Consider the following 21,905-nt stretch of genomic DNA (forward strand, 5'->3'; position numbering starts at 1 on the left):
CCTTTTGGTCTAGTCTCTCCTGAGTCTCCGGTTTCCAGTCCCTTGATGTGATCTTTAGATATTCACACCCTGATTCTCTGGTGAGTCTCTGAGCCTGCCAGGGCTCATGACCTCTGTGACCCTAAATAACCCTGGTTTGAAACGGTAGAAGCTGCCACTAAGGGTGCATGGAGACTGGAATAAAGTCTGTATTTTATGACTATTTTATGTGTATAAAAATATAGAGATGCAAATTGTGGTGCATAAGAGGGGCTATTTTAGGACATTTAAGGAGACAAAAGTCTGTGTTTCTTTCTGTCGTCTCATTAAAGAGCATTGGCTAATTTTCTTTGTTGAATTAGTGCTGCATATATAACTGAGGGGTGTTTCAAGGCGACTTTACATAAAAACTAGGAAGAGATTTGTTTGTACAGAGATGTTGAAATAGTCTGTAGAAATCACCAAAGGAAGGAAGTTGAGTCATCATGGGCCATAAACTCTATACAAAGGATTTCACTGAAGTCTTGATGTATGACTGATAACCCCTATCAAACCTTAACCCAAATAATGCAAAAACAAAAAACACAACATTTGTCACAATGCTGAGAAGACACGTGACTTAAGTGTGTCTCAACTTTACTTTGTATTTTATGAAATGTAGGATTTGCAAAAAGACACCATATTTCTGATTTATTGTGTTAAGTAATGTTGAGTCAGTTTAAAGATTGATCAAAGCATTTTAATGAGCTTCTGTCCCATTCTTATTCAAAGTAAATTTTGTCTGTGCAAAGTGTTTTTGTTGAAGGAACACTACAGGGGTTGTGCTGGTTTTGCTTCAGATTTTATTTTAAACTCGTTTTTAATGCACACTGGGTAATATTTCTGTTAACCTTGCATTGTTTATGGTTTTTGAGAAGGAGGTCATGCCACACAGCCTATCATGTTGGCATCTGTTGACTATAGCTTACTCGTTTTCATTCCATTTAGCCGATTAGTTTCGGAAGTCATGACGGCGTCGAGAACCACCCGCTTTGCAAGTGAAGGATCCATCAGAGATGTGCGAATGACTGTTCCAATTGCTGTAATGTACAGTCGTGTTAAAACAATAATAGGGCATTGTGCAACAAAGTCTCATTCGAACAGTCCAGTCCCTGAGCAGACGTGCATGAGCTCATGTTGTGAAGAAGGGTCGTGCATTTCATTCTCACCATCTCTCCTCAACACTTGCCTGTCTTGTCTAATGACAGCAATACAACTTCTATCATCTACAAATATGCGGACATTTTGTTTAAAGAAAATGACAAAACAAACAACAACCTCACAATACATGCGCAAATCCAATGATTTCTTCCTGTGAAGCGTGTATTCCTATGGAGCACTTATATTCTGTCATGTAAAGGGTGTGTATTATATCAGTCAGGATCAAAACTGTGTCCCTCTGGCTCACGAATGTTGTGTGACAGTCAGTCCGTGACTCTCAAAGAAGGCTATTCCAGGAGACCGGTTCCCTTGCATTGTGAAAGCAAAGTGCTGCAGGTTCACTCCTTCACGCTGCTCCAAACATCTGTACCTCTACAATTTATTATTCAAATCTTAAAATCTCTCAGCAGGAAATCGCTGGAGTGCGTACTCCAGTAGGGAAGGAGGTATTGCCCCAAGGGAAGGAGTTCAAGTACCTCGGGGTCTAGTTCACGAGTGAGGGGACAGAGAATCAGGGCAGCGGGGGCGGTATTGCACTCGCTCTATCGCACCGTTGTCACAAAAAAAAGAGAGCTGAGCCGGAAGGCAAAGCTCTCGATCTACCAGTCAATTTTCGTTCCTACTCTTACCTATGGTCATGAAGGCTGGGTCATGACCGGAAGAACTAGGTCGCGAGTACAAGCGGCCGAAATGGGCTTCCTCAGAAGGGTGAGATAGGGTGAGGAGCTCAGTCATCCGTGAGGAGCTCCTCAGCTTTGCGTCGAAAGGAGTCAGTTGAGGTGGTTTGGGCATCTGGTAAGGATGCCCCCAGGGCACCTCCCTAGGGAGGTGTTTCATGCACGTCCAGTTGGGAGGAGGCCTCGGGGAAGACCCAGGACTAGGTGGAGAGATTACATCTCCACACTGGCCTGGGAATGCCTCGGGGTCCCCCAGTCAGAGCTGGCTAATGTGACTCGGGATAGGGAAGTTTGGGGCCCCCTGCTGGAGATGCTGCCCCCGCGACCCGACTTCGGATAAGCGGTTGAAGATGGATGGATGGTTGGATCTTAAAAACTCCAGAAGAGGATAAATCAAAGTAGAGGCGATGACAGTGTTTCACCAGATTTATGAGGAAAGAAATTCACACTGCACACGCTCCAGGTGAAGAACAAATCAAATCCTCAAATATATCATAATAATTCAGTATTATATTATAATAATAAACTTGACTGGGTCTCACATTAATAATTTAGTATTATAACAAGAAGTTATCTGAGTTTCGTAGCTTTTCTGTCAGTTCAAACTAGTCTGTCCATTCTCTGTTGACTTCTCTCATCAACAAGACATTAAGACATTTCCATCCACAGAACTGCTGCTCAATGGATTTTTTATATTTTTTGTGGCACCATTATGAGTAAATTCTAGAAACTGTTGTGTGTGTGAAAATCCCAGAAATACTCAAACCAGCCCGTCTGGCACCAACAAACATGCCACGCTCCAAATCACTGAGATCACATTTTGTCCCCCATTCTGATGGTTGATGTAAATGGTAAATGGTCTGCACTTATATAGCGCCTTTTTAACCTTAGCTGTATTCAAATCACTGTGACTCATTCACCCATTCATACACACACACACACACACACACACACCAATGACGGCAGAGCTGCCATGCAAGCCGTTAGCCTGCCATTGGGAGCAACTTGGGGTTCAGTGTCTTGCCCAAGGACACTTCGGCATGTGGAGTCATGTGGGCCGGGAATCAAACCACCAACCCTGCAAATAGTGGCCACCCGCTCTACCAACTGAGCCACAGCCACCCCAATGTGAACAGTAACTGAATCCCTAAGATAATTGCATGAATTAGTGTACAGGCTAGTAAAGTGCAAAATTTTTATCATCAGTGTAATCTGTCTTTGCAGCATCGTATTGTCTTCCTCTGATTTCAGGTCAGTCTGCATTGCCTGGAGAGTTTTCTGTGTCTGTTTCACTGTGTGCGACACCTCAGTGACCCGAGCGTGAAGGATCCGCTCAAGTTCTGGTAAAGCATTTTCTTTTTCATTCAGATACACACGGCTGTATAAATAGTGTCTTAAGAGGAAGTTTCAGGGGGCTTTCACACTGGGCATGTTTGCTGAGGTCTGATTCAGAGTACGATTGTTCCCGGTGCCCCCCGCAGCATTGGTCTGCTTTCACACTCACTTGATTCTATCGAACCCCGCCCGGTCCATTTGCGTTCATCTTACGTCATCACAAACACACATGGCGAACACAACGCGACTCATCATACTTTTAGTTTTTTGGTTATTTTGGAGCCATTATGCACAGCAGAGTGAACGACAACTGCGTATATGTGCGCTTCATGGCGTAACTCATCAGATGTCATGGGTAAGGCGGCTGGCTGCTGCTCGCAAACACCATTTTTTAGGAGAAAGCTGATTACAAAGAATTAATTTGCATCTTTGTTTACACTGCACGCTTACTCGCGCTCGTGTCCAAGGTGAAGTTATCGCCACAGTCATCTCCTATTATACCCTATATTTATAACCTATTATAGTATTTATAAGACAGAAAGACAGAGAGAAAGACAGTATTTATAGTGTTGATTGTACTTGTATGTCATTCTGGTGTCATACATTTTTGGGACTTTCAGGAATGAAAAACACATGCCCAGAAACTTCCCAGAAAGTCCGAGTTGCTTTCACATTCACATGAATCGTTCTACAGTTCCATTGCAACCGAACTCGGACCACCTCCTACAGGTAGTCTCAAGTTCAGTACTGCGGTGCGCTCCCCGGTCCGGCTTTCACATGTGAACCTTGCTGTGTTTCAAACTACACTGCCAGTGTGAAAGCACCCTCAGTTGACAGTGTTTGTGTTTAAGAGCTGCTCTGAAAATACCTCGGTCTGGACACTTCTCTATTTGTAGGACTTAAAAACATAAACTTCCCCTATAACTGACCCCATCCTTCAACCTCAGTAAACAAACCCTTCACAGTGACCACTACCGCTTCTGTCCACCACCAGTTTACACTTTTGTTATAACTTTCTCCGCCTCTGAAACAACTTTTTCAAGAGCAAAAGTTCCCAGTTGTCGATGCCATTGTAGAAATGTGCTACTCAATTAATATTAAACATTTATTTTGTGAGTAAAGGCATCCAATTACAGGGTGATTATCGAGATAAAGCAAGTAATATTTGGTGATCTCATCGGATATCAACATGACAGAAATGATTTTATTTCTGACAGACAGGGAAAATAAAGTGGCTGGAGTAATTGTGTAGCGCATCAAAAATAGATAATTAGTGAACAATTAATCCGTTCAATTCTTCAGTTAATTGAACATGTTTCTAGATGAACACAGAGTCAAAGCAACCAGCAATGAGAGTTCACGGTAATTAATATTGTCATGTGAACGTGATAGTTTGAGCCGAGTGATAACAGGGTTTTCCCTGGGTCAAAAATGGTCTTTGGTGGTGGCTGACCACCGTACATGGTCACCTACACGTGCAAAGTTGGTTTATTACATATTTGCAAATAATTCATATTTAACGTGCATATGGCATTGCATATTATGAGTACATTGACTATACAAGTTATTTTTGATCATATAAACATTTTTAATGAGCATCAGTGTGCTATTGGAAATCAAACTAGACTAACCAACTTAAATCCCTTATTTCTATAGAGCTAGTTATAATATTCTGACAGTACATGAGTTTAACACCTTTATGAGGTGAGGCTGTGCTTTAGTGAAATTGTTTGCTCCTACTCCTTAACAGATATTCATTCTTAATATCGGCATCTTAATGATTTAATCATCTTTATTAGAGGTAGACCGATATATCAGTTTTACTGATTAATCAGTCCCGATAGTTGCTTTTTTTAAACTATCATTATATGCAAAAATATATGGGAATATTTGCCATATATAAAAATAAATTACGATTATTTTGATAATGGAGTAATCTAACAATTATTCGACTATTCGGACGATTAATCATTAGCTCTTATTTGACTATTCAGCTTGTGCCTTGACTTCAAAGTTTGTATTAAACGCTTACTAAAAATAAAAAGGATCAAATCATATTTAAAAAATACCTCTAAATGACTTTCACTGAATTAAAGAAAAAAGTTGTATTAAGTTTAATGAAAAAAAATAGAAGAATTCACCTCTCTCATCTTTCTGTTCACTTCAATCCATCTTTAACTCACAAAAAATCTCTCTATTATTAATAAAGCTGCGTATTCTCAATTTTATTTATGATAAGATACACATTATTACATGTACTGTATATTATGATTACATGACGTCGCAAGCCATCATGTTTTCATCTAGCAGCATCAAGCGAGCACGCGAGAAACAAATGTCCCCTCACCAGAGTGTGCATCAACCGGATGCAGTTTCAGACTCGCCCCCTTAGATCAGGTCATGCGACTCAGAGAAGCGGCACTGAGTTATATTAGACCTCCTGCATGAGTCATTTGTACACAGCGAGAGTAAATGTGAAATGTTCTCATTCTCACACTTCTATGAGTACAGCTTGCAATCAACTACGCTTGTGTATCAGCTCATTTTTCCTACTTCCACTTGCGTGGCTGCATCGCTTATCAAGCACAGAAAGCAAGATGAATATCATTGAAATTTCACTTGTGTGGCCGCTGAAAATTTTTCAATGCAAGAAAAACCCTGGATAAAAAGACTTTCTTTGTGTGGCCAGTGGCTCAATGTCATGCACTCACTTAAGTGTGTTTTCTCAGCTCCTAATCTTTATCTTATGATCGTGAGATGTTCTTGAAGCTTTACACTCATTCTGCTGAGCGATAGGAACTGAATGAAGCCCGTCTCATGGGAATGCATCAGTCCTCTGCCATAACACATGATTATTCCATAGGACACCTTTTCAAAACGTTTATCTGATTTGAGTTCGATAAGAAAGTAATACTTTGTAAGAGCAGGGCAAAGTTTCAGATACATGCAAACACATTTTTGATAAAACAGTTTTTTATGCTTGACTTGATGTTTGTGGATACCGGTATGTAAAACTTTCAGATGCGTTTTGTTTGTGTTCACAATTAGAACTGTGTGAAAGTATCAATTTTCTGATAAATTGCGATTTTCATTTGGACAATCCCAAAATTGTTTTAACTCTACAATGTGAGTTAATCATTTGCATATGCAACTAAATGTCACACTATGCAGCTGAAAATGTCTGTGATTAACCACAGGCTGGTAAATGCTCAGATTTCACTCACCAGTGATTGAGTAGCATAGTGGTGAAGCAGATATCAGCACAGGATCTTTTCAATGTTATGCAATGTGTGTCTAAAGACAAGATCTATGCAACCCATTTGTAATTGGAATATGTCTGTTTTAAAACCCTTTCTGTTATTCACAGTCAGTTGTTGATCAAAAATAGCACAGATGCTGTAAAGAAGCCGCCCAACTACTCTCTTGTTAAACTTTGGTCAACCAAAACACTTCTGTGAGACATTCGCTGAACTGCCACTGTTCTTAAAGAGACAGTGGTGTTTTAACATTTGTTCTACAGGTCAATGTAAATACTTGTAAATAGTACAAGTAATGCATGTTAACAATAAATAAGTTACAATATACTGTATATACTGTATATTTGTGTATATATATATATATATATATATATATATATATATGTATGTATGTATGTATGTATGTATGTATGTATGTATGTATGTATGTATATATATATATATATATATATATATATATATATATATATATTAGACAATTTGAAGACATCATATTTATTGATGGAATACATGGAATTTGTCAATTTTTAAAGCTAAAATGTGACCAAATTATTAAAAAAGCACTCTAAATTGTGAGTATATCACTCGCATATGCGACCAAATTTCGCAATATGTGATATGCCATAGTCACTTAACTCTGTTTTTGCTTTTCCATGGACTGTTTTCACAACATTTTCCATTTACAGCATAGCTGCATACCAGTCTAACTTGCCCCTTGGAAGGTAAAAGTGTTGCAAAATGCGAGAGCTTGTGCGAGTGAAGTTTGACTAGTTCCATATAATGTGTGTCCAATGATGAGATTCACGCACTCCATTTTCATTTCATAATATCTCTTAAGACACTTTCTATTATTTACAGTTAGTTGGTGATCACAAAGGTAAAAAGAAACATTAATTCTAATCATACATTGACCATCAGATCTGAAACGTACCATAATCTCTTACATCATCAACAAATGGCACACAGAATGGATCAGTGCATTACAAACAAATTGCTTGAAATCAATCCTATAGTGGGCTAAAGATATATCTTTAATTTCAGTATTTGCTGGGATCAGATCATTTACACCCGTTGCCGAATAGGGCATTCCAGACTCACTCAAGTTTTTAAATATCAGATGAAGATCAACCATTATGCACCTCATGTCAGAATCCACTATCTTTGATGCATATTTAATTGGATTGTGCTGGTTTTATTTCTTTTAGGAATTTATTATCTCTGCCAACACTTTTGAAGAGATTTTTAACAAAGTCAACCCTGAGTCAGTTTTAGAGTTCTTATTGAAAATAAATGTTAAAAAGCATATATAGGTTTTCAAATACTCTACCTTTTAAAAAATGTTTTACTTGTTTTTTGCCATTGAAAATAGCCATGGAAGCTGGCATGGCGTAAAATCACGAACTAATCATACATTACATGAATTACAGTTGAAGTCAGAAGTTTACATACGCCTTAGCCAAATACATTTAATCTCAGTTTTTCACAATTCCTGAGAATTAATCGTAGAAAACATTCCCTGTCTTAGGTCAGTTCAGATCACTAATTTATTTTAAGAATGTGAAATGTCAGAATAATAGTAGAGATCATTATTTATTTCAGCTTTTATTTCTTTCATCACATTCCCAGTGGGTCAGAAGTTTACATACACTTTGTTAGTATTTGGCAGCATTGCCTTTAAATTGTTTAACTTGGGTCAAATGTTTTGGGTTTCTTCCACAAGCTTCTCACAATCAGTCTCTGGAATTTTGGAGTCAGGTTTGTAGACCTCCTTGGTCACACACGCTTTTTCAGTTCTACCCAAAAAATCAGATTGAGGTCAGGCTTTGTGATGGACACTCCAATATCTTGACTTTGTTGTCCTTAAGCCATTTTGCCACAACTTTGGAGGTATGCTTGGGGTCATTGTCCATTTGGAAGACCCATTTGCATTCAAGCTTTAACTTCCTGTCTGATGTCTTGAGATGTTGCTTCATTATATCCACATAATTTTCTTCCTCATGATGCATCTATTTTGTGAAGTGCACCAGTCCCTCCTGCAGCAAAGCACCCCCACAACATGATGCTGCACCCCCATGCTTCATAGTTGGGATGGTGTTCTTCGGCTTGCAAGCCTCAACCTATTTCCTCCAAACATAACAATGGTCATTATTGCCAAACTGTTCAATTTCTATTTCATCAGACCAGAGGACATTTCTCCAGAAGTCAGATCTTTGTCCCCATGTGCGCTTGCAAACTGTAGTCTGGCCTTTTTATGGTGGTTTTGGAGCAGTGGATTCTTCCTTGCTGAGCAGATTTCATGTTATGTCGATATAGGACTCGTTTTACTGTGGATATAGATACTCATCTACCTGTTTCCTCCAGCATCTTCACAAGGTTCTTTGCCGTTGTTCTGGGATTGATTTGCACTTTTAGCATCAAACTACGTTCATCTCTAGGAGAAAGAATGCGTCTCCTTCCTGTGCGGTATGATGGCTGTGTGGTCCCATGGTGTTTATACTTGCGTACTATTGTTTGTACAGATGAACGTGGTACCTTCAGGCATTTGGAAATATCAACCAAGGATGAACCAGACTTGTGGAGGTCCACAATTTTTGTTCTGAGGTTTTGGCTGATTTCTTTTCATTTTCCCATGACGTTATGCAAAGAGACACTGAGTTTGAAGGTAGGCCTTAAAATACATCCACAGGTACACCTCCAATTCAGTACACCTCCTATCAGAAGCTAACTGGATAATTATCTAAAGGCTTGACATAATTTTCTGGAATTTTCCAAGCTGCTTAAAGGCACAGTTAACTTGGTGTATGTAAACTTCTGACCCACTGGATTTGGGGAAATTAGCATTGGGGAAAATGGTAATCGGATAAAGAAAAGAGCTTTGTAAAGTTATAATGAGGCTGTTATCATGTTCATAGTTTGGGGAGGGAAAGAGTTTTTTTAATCAATTGGGTATTTTCGGTACCAAGCGGATGACACCTTCACATTTTAAGCTTTACTACAAAGTCTAATTCTCCATATCACCCAAGTCTTGACCGGAAGTTTTCTTCCCAGCCTACCCTCTGTGGCCATGTGACATCACATGCTTTCATGTGATGCACTGATCAACTCAAAATCTGGAAAGCTTCCATTTGAAATGGGAAATTCCGATGTAATGGAATTTACGGCGCAGGACAGAAAATTCAGTCATTAGTGAAGTGTGGAGGCATGCGGATGCAGGCTTGAGGCTTGGAGGAGACAGTGTACTAGAACCATGAGTGGACTACAGAGCTAAAACTCTTAGTAGTGGACGATAGTGGTGATTTTGATTTCCTCTTCTGGCTGGTTATAGGAAGTAGGTCAGTCAGAATAATGTGTGTGCTTGTATGTTTGTGGATAATAATGTAGATGATGAAGAGGCATGTCTTTAACACTGGGTTGAGGTGTTTACGGTAAATGTAGTGGAAGTGTTGTGATGTGTTGTGTGCTTTTGTTTCTCAGTTACAGCGGATGTGTGAAAATGTGTGCTAAAAATTCTGTGCACTATATAAAACACATGTATTGTGGTATAGTTATATAACAGGTAACTGGTTTTGGTTCTGCTTTGCATTTGTCAGTATGGTTAGTACAGTGGCGTTTATTGCACAATAGAAAGTGCATATCTATGACAAATATTTTAGAGTGAATCTCACCCCTGATTTCACCCCAAAATCACAAGAACATAACTTATTTCTGGACATTTTTCTGTTAAGTTCTTTTTAGTTCTTCTTAAGTCTTATTATTCTCCATGATAATTTTCTTACAATTGTCAACACTGTAATAAAAATAAATTACTATAATATATATATTTTTTTATGTAAATCTGTATAACTTGAAGACAGTATAACTAATACTAACATGGTGTATAAACAATTGGTATAATACAATTGGTAAAAATTGGTACAAAAAGTTTGCAAATGCAGAAAATGAACAATATTATATTACAGCATTTCTTAATCTTGGTTTATGTACATTTTTAAGATTATAATTGTTCAGTGTTAATGTTAGTTCTTAATGCATTAACTAATGTTATTACACTGTGCTCTGGAATACACGATTCTGATTGACCAATGGCGCCATCTAGTGGGTTGATATTTCTGAGTAACAACCGCACATCTGGCGTTTAAGACATATCAGACCTGTCATATGGGTTTTGCGAGTCATCTTTCCTACTGATCACTGTAAGATATCTACAAGTAAGCTAATAAAATTTTAAATTTAAACTCAAATCAATGTTTCATGTCCATTTATATATTTATTTGTCAAGTAGTCTTGTAGTACGCTGGATAATGAGTCAGACAGTCATTTTCACAAAATAACCACCAACAGAACTCATTACTCATAACAGAAAAAATTACTTTTTTCATTATCGGCATCGGCTGATAAACCTTCCAGTTTGGGCGATTTGTTTCTTCAGGGTGCCGAAAATCACCTGCTTGCATATGAAGCATCTGAGACATATAAACGACCAGTCAGGGTTTGTTTTGTTACGCGCCATCATGTTACTACAATAATAGATTGGTGTGCAACACAGTCTTATGTAAGTGGTCCGCATATCAGAGCAGACACATTTGAGCTCATACTGTTAAAGTGCTCCTCTGTTTCAGTCTCCATCTCTCTCCTCAACAGATCCATGTAACTTTTAACTGTCTTGTCTAATGATAAAAAGGCAAATATCAATAAAACTAATATCATATATCATCAGCAAATATGCACATATCTTGTTTAGACAGAGGTAATAAACCAACCTCACAAAACTTGAGCAGATCCTAGCGTCCTGTGGAGCGCTCATATATTGACCTCTAAAGCACTTATTCTAACAACCGCTCCTCAACAGTTCCCTGTAAATTTTAACTTTCTTTTCTAATGATAAAAGGCAAATACCAATATAACTTTTATTATATACAGTCTGCAAATATCTAGCGCATGTGGAGGCTTCACTCTATTCTCTGCGGCATCCACACGACCACGAGGAGGTTACCCAATGTGACTCTACCCTAGCAACTGGGCCAATTGGTTGCTTAGGAAGCCTGTGGAGTCACAGCTTGCCTAACTATTCTACCAAAAACAGGAACAAATCATATTCAAACCAAAAAGGGCAGGCTACCAAGTTGTAGCGGGAAATGTTAAGTCACACATAACACATTAAGTATTTCGTCTAAACAACACATGAGCAATGTTTGATTCGGCAGATGGCGAGGAGTCGGGAACAGCATGACCATCCCGTAGTCATGACCGCTCATCTCTGAAGTATTGCAACAGGCAGTCAATCACCTTCACACAGGTGCAGTTTGCTGATCAGCTGCACCAAGAAATGAGCACACAGCAAAAATGAACCACGTCCACACACAGACAGAACAGACACAGAGAGAGGGCAAAACAGCAGCAGACCGTTAAAGCTAGTACGGGACATAACTCGGTCAAAGACATTTTTGGGTGGTCATACACTTGCTGCGATCATTCTTTCTACCTAAATGTCGATTGGTAAAGTGAGATGAGTGAAATCCTATCCAGCAGTTGGTGTGTAGGATGGAATAACTGCTTGATGAGATACTGTATGCTTGAGTCAATGTTCGATGAACGAATCTACTGTTCTGTGTCCAGTCTAATCCTGTTGCATAAAATCACTGTAGTTCAGTTGATATTAGGCCTCCCACAGTCTATAGTCTGTGTCCATACCATAAATCCAATTTCACTGATCTAGTTTTTAGTGGTCAGCTGCATTATCAACCTTATTGAGCCTGCAGGGTCAAATAGACTGTGCTCACTAAATGTATCATTGTCTTGTCATTTGAATTTGATCTTGTCATGTCTCAGTCCATTTATATTTATAAATTGAAGAATTTATAGAACATGAAACCAGCTGTGTAGCAAACTCTTGTTTGTATTGAAGGGACAAAAAGGAACTTAGTAATGTATCTGAAACACAAGATAAGACTTTACTATGTGTCGACATTTAATGGTGTACTGTTCATGTCTTGTTGGTTTTTAGCTTGGACATGAGTGGGGCCAGTAACACACTGGCACGGGAGTTCCTCATAGATGTGCACCAGCTGTGTAGTGCCATTTCCCAGCAGGCGGAGGACGAGGAGTCGCACATGGTGGCGTTGGGAGAGTACCTGGTGCGTGGACGTGGCTTCCTGCTCCTCAGCACCCTAGACTCTGTCATTGACCAGGTCAGTCTGAGAAGCTTCATGAGACCATTTACAAAATAATAAGTTTCTAACACACTTCAACACTGAGGAAACCTTTTTCAGGGCCAGCACAAATTCATGGACATATAAAGTTTAGACACAACTACTATTGCAAAAAGTGGAAAATAGTGAAGACATCACAATAATGAAATAACAATTGGAAGTATTGGAATTATTCAGAGACCAGAAAAATTTTTGAGCTTCTTTAAAGTCACCACTGTGTAGATTCTAGCTCTGCACTCCCAAAAATGAGTCATTCTCTTTATCTCTTATAAATTTGGTGGGCCTGGGTAGCTCAGTTAGTAAAGACGCTGACTACCACACCTGGAGTCGCAAGTTTGAATCCAGGGCGTGCTGAGTGACTCCAATCTGGCTTCCTAAGCAGCCCATTGGCCCAGTTGCTAGGGAGGGTATTGTCATATGGGGTAACCTCCTTGTGGTGATTAGTGGTTCTCGCTCTATAATGTGGCTCTCGCTCTCAGTGGGGCACGTGGATGCCGTGGAGAATAGATTGAGCCTCCACACTCTACGTGGTAACGCGCTCAACAGGCCACGTGATAAGATGTGCGGATTGACTGTCTCAGATGTGCAGGCAGCTGAAATTCATCCTCTGCCACCCGGATTGAGGCTAGTCACTACGCCACCACAAGGGAATTGGGCATGCCAAATTGGGGAGAAAAGGGGAGAAGAAAAAAAACTAAAACAAAAATGCTATAGTTTATGTCATTAGCTGATTAGACCGCAAGCAGCTGTTCACGTTTTCAAATGCAGCCACAGTTTGTGTAAAACAGCTCTAACAAAACTGTAGCTCCGATCCTAATGTCCTCTATCAGAGTTGTTGATTTTCCCTGTGTTCCAGGTGTTGTTGTTGCTATTGCTATTGAATCATGCATGCAATCAACATTTTGTTTGCGAATGGAAGAGGAAAAATCTCATTGGATGTGCCATTCATCTTAAAGGGGTCATGACATACTCTTATTATCTTCCCTGAGGTACACTTATAAAGTCAGTAAAGTTTTTTTATTTTTTATGATTTAATAATATATGATCATTTTCCACCCTGTCTCTGGCCCTCTGTCTGAAACGCTCTGTTCTAAGCTATCTGGCCCTTTAAGACATCAATGTTAATGCCCACTGTTCTGATTGACTAACATCATGTAGCCCCTCAAATACAGACATATGTGAATCTCAATTGAAGGAAAATGACCAAGCTTCATGTTATAATTTATAAAACTACATTTCATGTTTAACACACAACATAAACCCGACACATTTCATCTGAATGAAATTTTTTTTTCCCTCAAGCACAACAACTATCAAACAGTCATGACATTTGAGACATTTGTGAATGAAACTCTGTTTACTCATGGGTCTGGTAGTGTTTAACTGTCCCATCCTTCAATAACAGTTCCTTTGCAAAGCTTGAATCATATTGTGACCGGTTCACAAGCAGTCCACACTGATATGAGCCCAAAAACACGCACACTGAAATGATCTGAATACGCAAATGTAATGCAGTTCATGGGTGCCTCAACCGGCTTCAACAGACCAAAGCAGAGACGCTGGTCTTCACATCTCACATCTTCCATGTTTGATTACACAGACAGTGGCAGCAGCAGAATGAGACGTGTTTTTAAAAGTTGTGCTTGCACTGCTCTTAAAACATGGCGCATGTTGCTGGAAATGCATCAAAAAGATCAAAGACGTCCATCGAGTGCATATCTACAACAGACTAACAATTAAAAATTGCACAGATGGATGCAAAAACGGTCCAGGACACCTTTAAAACAGCAAGAAACAGTGCAACTAAATTAAACAAAATGGATATCTCCTTTTTAGAGTTATAACTTGACAATGCATCTTTTAAAAGTGCGCAAGATGCATGATAATGGTCAAAGATGTTCATCTAGTGCAGGTTTATGTAGAAAAACATTTAAATCCAGATTGGCACATGAAGGTGTCCTGTGTAGATGAATCTCCCATATCACCTTCTCTCCACTTCACCTGTGACTGACACTGAGCACCAGTGGGCGGGGCAAAAGTTGCAATGATGAAAAATAGACGTTGATATGTTGCTGAAGAGGCAGTCATATGCAGATGTGTTTGTCCTTGTGATGTCACAAGTTCCACAAATTCCAAACAAACTGTTTCAACAGCTCGGTTTAAATAAATGCTCTTTTTCTAATAAGGAGTACGTATTCAGTTCTGAAACTTACAGCATGTTTTTATAGTACAATGACCTCTTATATGTCAAAGAATCAAGGAAAATTTGATTCCTCATGTCATGACCCCTTTTAGAGTTCTCATCTAAAAATATACTAAAGTAAAAGTACCGGAACTGTGTGTGGGAATGCAGCTTAAGGTAAGTCTGTAACAGCATGAGGTTGAGTCAGTTATGTTTATGGCTGAACTATTAAGGAAATGGCCAGTGGTTTATTTGCTGAAATGTTTTTGTTTATATCCCACACCACTTTGCTGCCTCTCTTTCATTCTCTCTCTTTGGCTCGCTGTGAAGTGTGAGTTAAAATGAATCAGATCTGGAGTGGCTCTTATGAGATACAGGCCTTTCTTCTAATCTCTGCTCTCATTAAGTCTCTCTCAAAATGATATCACATGCCTGTGTGTTTGCATAGAGGTGGGTCAAGATGGTTCCCCCTAACAACTTTACTAATTACCTTGTGAGTATGCTGCCAGATGCTTTCACTCCTCCTTGTGAAGAATGCTCTACTGCTCAGGGTGGAGCCAGTATTTAGAGGAGTGCGGTCGTACCTCATGTCCAATAAAAATCTTTGGATGTACTACAGTTATTGCTGTCCGTAATTGTCCATTTCCTGCTTGCACATCTTTGACCTGTGAAGCAGTACTGATAAAAGTCTTATAAGTAATCTGCTTCTGGGTGGCCATTAACACCAGGAGACTATTGTTGATTGGATTTGCAGGGGAAGAGTGACACATCCTGTTTAAATCCAGACTTAACCTCTTGATCCCACATTTTCTTCAGGAGTTGACGTGTCGGGAAGAGCTGCTTACACTCTTGTTGTCTTTGCTACCTCTTGTCTGGAAGATTCCTGTTCAGGAGGAGAAAGCCCCAGGTGAGAGTCAGCTGAAACATTGCTTATCTACAAAGCTGGCTATACTTGTTCCCATATATAAGGCCCTATGATATCTGTTTTTATTGGATCAATTCTGTTTTTCTGCAAATTCCCTTGTTTTATGTTTTAGTTTTACTGAATTCCATGTTTTAAAATTGTATTCAATTTTATCAAAAGTGTATCTAATCAAATTAATTAATGAAACTTTAATCAAATGAATATAGAACAATAAATTTTAAACCTAATATTGCATTATTTTTATCTAATGAACTGTTGCACATCAGTATAAATGAAAACGGTGACTAATACTGATATTAAGTACAACACACATGCTTGTGAGATTGCCTAAACGTTATACAGTATATATATGATATATTATTATAAGTAGAAGTAGTTGATGTAGTAGTAATAGTACATAGAATATAAAAAAAATAATAATAAATATATATATATATTAGTGCAATTTTTTTTTTTATGAAATCCATTTTTATGACTGGATTCCACGATTCTATTTGGACTTTCCGCATTGTGGAAATCATAGGTCCATTTACATAAAATGCATGAGAATTCACTTATCTTGAGTATGCATTTAGACTACAAGAATACTGTAACCCACCTTGAACCTAGTATTAAATACAAATGTAAATATATAAATATATTAAATTGCACTCTGGCATTGTAGTCAGTTAGAAAGATGATATACTTCAAGATTATGTCTTAAAGCATCTGATGGCAATAATCTTGCAAGGTCTCCATGAATTGTTAAGTAGCTAACTGCACAACAAGTGAAACAATGAGATGGCTTGAATTATAAAACAGTACTGCTGATAACCAGGGTAAAAGGATTGTTCGTTGACCCTAAGATATTTTGTACAGGCATGCTAATCTTTTCTAGCAACTGCCTTCCACATTGTTGGGTTATTAGTTCTCGTAACTGCATGTTCCCCATGACTTGAAACTAGATTAATCCATGTTGTTGATGATATTTAAGACGAGTATAAACAGAACTTTGACTTCATCATTTCCCACTCTTCCATTGATCTTGTTAGATTTCACCTTGCCTTCATTGCTGGAGGTGTTTCTTAGCCAAGAGGGAAGAACCATCCGTCAAAAGGTGGGGCAAGATGGATATGATGTGCAGAACTGTGGGAAGCGTTTATCTGGCTCCTGGAAGTCACGGCGTTCGCGCAGGAAGGCTGAGCTATACTCTGTAAGTGATGCATGCAAAGCTCAGCTTTCCACATCAGATTCCGAAGCCAACTCGGATGATAAAGCCTCAAACACTGGAAGCAAACACAGCAGATTCCACAGTTCAACCATTCATGTTAGTTGCCAGCTTCACCAGTCCAACGTTCCATCGCAGTCACCATCACAACTTCCCACTCTCAGCAACATGAGCACCTTTGAGCGATCCCAACCTCACACAAGGATGTTTGGATCACAAACCCTGGATGCTAACATGCTAATGGACCCCACCGCTATCTCCATCTTCAATCGCATGGAGAACTCGCCTTTTGACCTTTGCCATGTTTTGCTCTCCCTTCTTGAGAAGGTCTGCAAGTTTGACATGACCATCAATCACAACCCAGGCTTGGCAGTCAGTGTTGTTACCACGCTTACAGAGATACTAACAGAGTTTGGTGACTGCTGTGGACCTGGTGGAGGAGGTGGACAAGGGGTCGATGAGCTGGCTGGAGGCTGGACTGAGGAACCAATTGCACTTGTTCAAAGAATGCTTTTGCGTACCATCCTGCACTTGATGTTTGTAGACGTGGGTCAAAACAAGACACTGCCTGATCATTTGCATCGAAGCCTGACTGACCTCCTAAGAGCCACCTTAAAAATCCGTGCCTGTTTAGAAAGACAAGCTGACCCTTTTGCTCCGAGGCCAAAGAAGACTCTGCAGGAGATACAAGAGGACTTTTCCTTCTCAAGGTACCGTCATCGGGCCTTGCTACTGCCAGAACTCCTGGAGAGTGTCTTGCAGCTTCTACTGGGTTGCTTGCAGGCCTCTGCTCCCAACCCTTTCTTTTTCAGTCAGTCTCTTGAATTAATTCATGAATTTGTGCAACACCAGGGCCTGGAGCTCTTTGAGGCAACAGCTCTGCACCTGGAGGCCTTAGTAGAAGATACAGAAATTGGCAATGAGGCATCAGAGCATCTTCATTGTCTGATAGCAGGTGTACTTAAGATTATCAGTGCTGTCAAAAAAGCCAAGTCAGATCAGTTACACCAGTCTGTTTGTGCACGTCGTCGACACCATCGCTGTGAATACTCCTACTTTTTGCACCATCATCGTGACCTGTCTGGACTGCCAGTGTCTGCTTTTAAGCAAGCAGCTTGTCGAAACCCCTTCGAGGAGGACTCTGAGAGTCATGACGGAGATGTGCGGTACCCTGAACGATGTTGCTGCCTTGCGGCTTGTGCCCACCAATCTTTACGTCTCCTCCAACGTCTATCACCCTCAGGTCCTGCAGTCCTCCAGGTGCTGGCAGGAGTGCAAGCCGTTGGTATCTGTTGCTGCATGGACCCAAGATCTGTAATAGGGCCTATGCTTCATGTACTTCAAGTGCCAGGCCTGCAGAGCTACCAGTCACATGTGTTGAGTGTCCTTAGTAGACTTGTCCTAGAACAGCTTGGAGGTGGTCAACCCTCAGAAAAGGCCAAACTTATCCCCTGCAACATCTGCACTTTGGATAACAGCCAGATTCCTGGCCTTGAAGAGACTTTGCAAAGCTATAGACCTGGAAAAGAATCAAACCTATCCACACCCCCAGGTCCCACTTACCGTTCCCAAGGTATCCTGCCCAGTGGAGGAGCTGAAGACTTATTATGGAAGTGGGATGCTTTAGATGCCTACCAGGAGCTAGTGTTTGGGGAGGACTGGCATTTGAGTCAACAGATTGCCAGTCATCTATGCCAGCTCACTTTACGGGGCAATGCAGTTTTGCAGTGGCAACTCTACACTCATATTTTTAACCCTGTGCTTCAACGGGGTGTGGAACTAACCCATCATGCCCAGCAGCTCGGTGTGTCTACTACATGTAGCCAGGTCTGCAGCTACCATACCCAATGCCTACCTGTTGAGGTGCTGCTGGTTTATCTTCAAACTCTGCCTGCTCTGCTTAAGTCAAGGTATGACTACATATCTTCTCTTCCTCTGGAACTTAACAATGTCTGCTGTATTTGTTTATTCAGTGTTATTTAATTCCCATCAGACCTTTTTCATTCCTTTTTTTTACCACTTTCTTGTCATTAGGACCTCCTCAAATCTGTGTTTTTTGTTTGTTTCTTTTAAATGTCCCAGAGATCTCAAGGACATACTGTATCTTTACATGGTCTAACCTCAAGTTTTCACAACTGTCCATTTTTCATGCATTGATATTAACAATTCAATTGAAATCAGAGTGCTTGAATAGCCTGTCTCCAAACCAAGCAACTTCAGTACATGTGTGTATCTTTTTGAGCAAGTCTATCTATCAAGTCTAGCACTTCATTTTATACCCCTGATGTTCACAGACTAGCTTATTGGCCATTGTATGAAGTCTGCTATCAGAAAGAGTGGGTCTGAATCTGAGTAATTCTAGCTGTTTTGAAAAATCTGAGCTGAACCCATTATTTTATATGACTTCTCTTGTGTTCTCAGCCGGGTTGTACATGACCTGTTTCTGAGTTGTAACGGACTAAACCAGGTCACTGAATTGATCTACCTGGACTGTACACGTCCATGGGCACTAAAAGTGTTTGAGACACTAATCTTAAGTGCGTGGCACCATCATGCCGAATCTGCAACACAGGAGCTAGAAAGAGCCGAAGCTCTGAAGCGGGAAGCTGTCCTTGGACTCGTAGATGAACTAGGTCCACGTGGGGCTAGTGAAGGCCCACAGAGCCTCTCTAAGTTTTACGAAGGCCTGAAAGAGGCATGCCCTCAACAAAAGAGCAAAAGTGGAAGGAGTACATTTCCTGGAATTGGCTGTAACAGAGGTGAGGCACATTTAAACACAATCAACCTTTTCCTTTGTGTTGCTTTCCTGTGTGTGAGCAAGGAGGCGGACTCTGACCGAGACTCTGCGAATGAATCGGAAGACACCTCAGGCTATGACAGTACAGCTAGTGAACCATTGGGTGGTCGTCTACCATATCTCTCACCAGACAGTGTGGCTCTGCCTTCCAAAGAACAGGTGAGGAGGGCTGCTGATGTGTGGTCAGTATGCCGTTGGGTGTATATGGCCAGTCCAATGTTCCAGAGGCAGTTCTTCAGGCTGGGAGGCCTGGATGTGTGTTCACGGCTGATGACCATGGTCATCCAAAAACTTAACTCAAAAAACAAAGACAGTAAAGTCAAGAAAAAGAGGGAGAGTAAGGGCAAAACCAGTCCATCTCATGCAGACTCTCCCACCCAAGCTCTAACAGTGCAGGTTGACGTTGCAGGAACAGCAGGTACAGAGGGGACTCAACAGCCTGAACTAATGGAGTCACCCAGCCCCACTCAGGTGGAGAGCAAGATTAGTGACCCAACACAGAGGTTGGAAGAGGAGTGGTCTGTCCATAGTATCCGACTTCTGGAGGCGCTTCTGGCCATCTGCCTCCACAGTGCAAATTCAGCCCTGCAGAGACTGGAACCAGACCTTTCATTTCAGGTACAATGTTTACAAACACACACACTAGCTCTGTTCCACAACCTACTGAGCTGCCTTCTAAGGGCATGTTCACACAGGATGCGTTTATACTTGCGTCTTGTCTGTTTTTTTTCCTACGTAAACAAGCACTAGATAGATCTCTTTGACAGTTGTGACTCGTCTTGCTTTTTTAGCATCTCATGCCTTAAACACTGATGCATTCTTTTAAGATGCTGCATCAAGTTAGAATAGCTAACACACCCTTAGAAGGTGTGAATGTCCCCTTAGGCAGCACCCAAACTGCCATAGAACCTCACAAGTGACTAATATGAAGCACTATATATAGGCAATTCCGCATGCCACACAATTAGTGCTACGTGAATGAAACACATTGAAGTCTCTTATCACAATTGTTTCCAACATAGTTTGATGTTAGCATATTGCAAAGCTAATGATATGATGCTCTAATCAAAATATGCTGAAGTATTTTAGAAGGTTGCATAATGTTGCTCCCTACCTTTTGGAGCCGCCTTTGCTTTGGGACCTCACCTAAAATGCTGTCTAGGTAGTCAGCTCACTCGGTTTTCAAAGTGAGCGACTATACCGCATACACATTCTCACTGGATGCAATCTTTTTCACATTCTACTCCATAGCTCCAGTCAGTTGAGGAGACCCTATGTGAGGTGCGTGATCAGTTGTCACGCTCTGGAGTTGTGAATTCCAAACTGGCAGTTCCTCTGTTTGATTCCTTGTTGCGTGTGGCACTGGCTGAGATGTTCTACAGTCCAGATGTTGTTGAGGAGAAACCTGATAAGGTATGTTGGGGCTTGTTCAATAACTCTCTTGTATGCCAGTTCAGGTCTCAATGCTAAAGATTTTTCTACTGGCCCTGCCAAAATTTTAACTGGCCCAACACAAAAATTATAAATAGCTGTTTTTTACCATCATGGCTTTAAAAATGTGTCTGAAGATAATTATATTTGACATATATTATGTTTTTAAGATAATCCCATAAAAGCGCTTTACAGATATAAATTCATAAATACATCATATTAACATCAGCCTTCCTGCCATTTACACATGAGTTTTTAAGCCAGAGTTCTGTGGAGGAGATGATGGTTTGCAACTTTGGGCCTTGTGTAGTGTATTCACACACAGTAGTTGATCATGGAGTTAAAGATGTGATTATTGGCTGTATGTAATAAACACATGAATCCCTGAGAGCAGACTTCCAAATCGGGTGTGACGTGTAATATACATTAGGGGGATATTAGGCCTAATCTGTGAATTATGAATGTGTATATAACATGAAATCAGACAACCTTAAGACCAACACAGCCTGATTCACAAAGCACTAAAACAAAAATACTTGTACTTTCCAGAAATGAGACACGTAACGGGTGTTTTATGAGGATGATATTATGAAGTATACTGTTTAAAATATTCATCTTCACCCTGCAGCGGAACAGCTCTGATAATAATAGCCTAATAGCCATTTTGATCTTGCTTCTTTTCATATCAAATGCCATTATCATGTCC

The 21,905-nt window shown here is 40.2% G+C and overlaps 1 protein-coding gene across 1 annotated transcript in view; it reads left to right on the plus strand.

The window, feature by feature from the left end:
• The window catches only part of LOC127617566 (lysosomal-trafficking regulator-like), a 94,358-nt gene that overhangs the window by 11,648 nt on the left and 60,805 nt on the right, over positions 1–21,905 (plus strand). Inside the window, exons 2-7 of the mRNA XM_052089537.1 lie at positions 3,108–3,199; positions 12,453–12,636; positions 15,656–15,746; positions 16,796–18,881; positions 19,393–20,386; positions 21,020–21,195. Coding sequence (XP_051945497.1) covers positions 3,108–3,199; positions 12,453–12,636; positions 15,656–15,746; positions 16,796–18,881; positions 19,393–20,386; positions 21,020–21,195 — 3,623 coding nt within the window. The remainder of the gene's footprint in view (positions 1–3,107; positions 3,200–12,452; positions 12,637–15,655; positions 15,747–16,795; positions 18,882–19,392; positions 20,387–21,019; positions 21,196–21,905) is intronic.

The sequence above is a fragment of the Xyrauchen texanus genome, chromosome 24 (genome assembly GCF_025860055.1).
Source record: "Xyrauchen texanus isolate HMW12.3.18 chromosome 24, RBS_HiC_50CHRs, whole genome shotgun sequence".
Lineage (NCBI taxonomy): Eukaryota > Metazoa > Chordata > Actinopteri > Cypriniformes > Catostomidae > Xyrauchen > Xyrauchen texanus.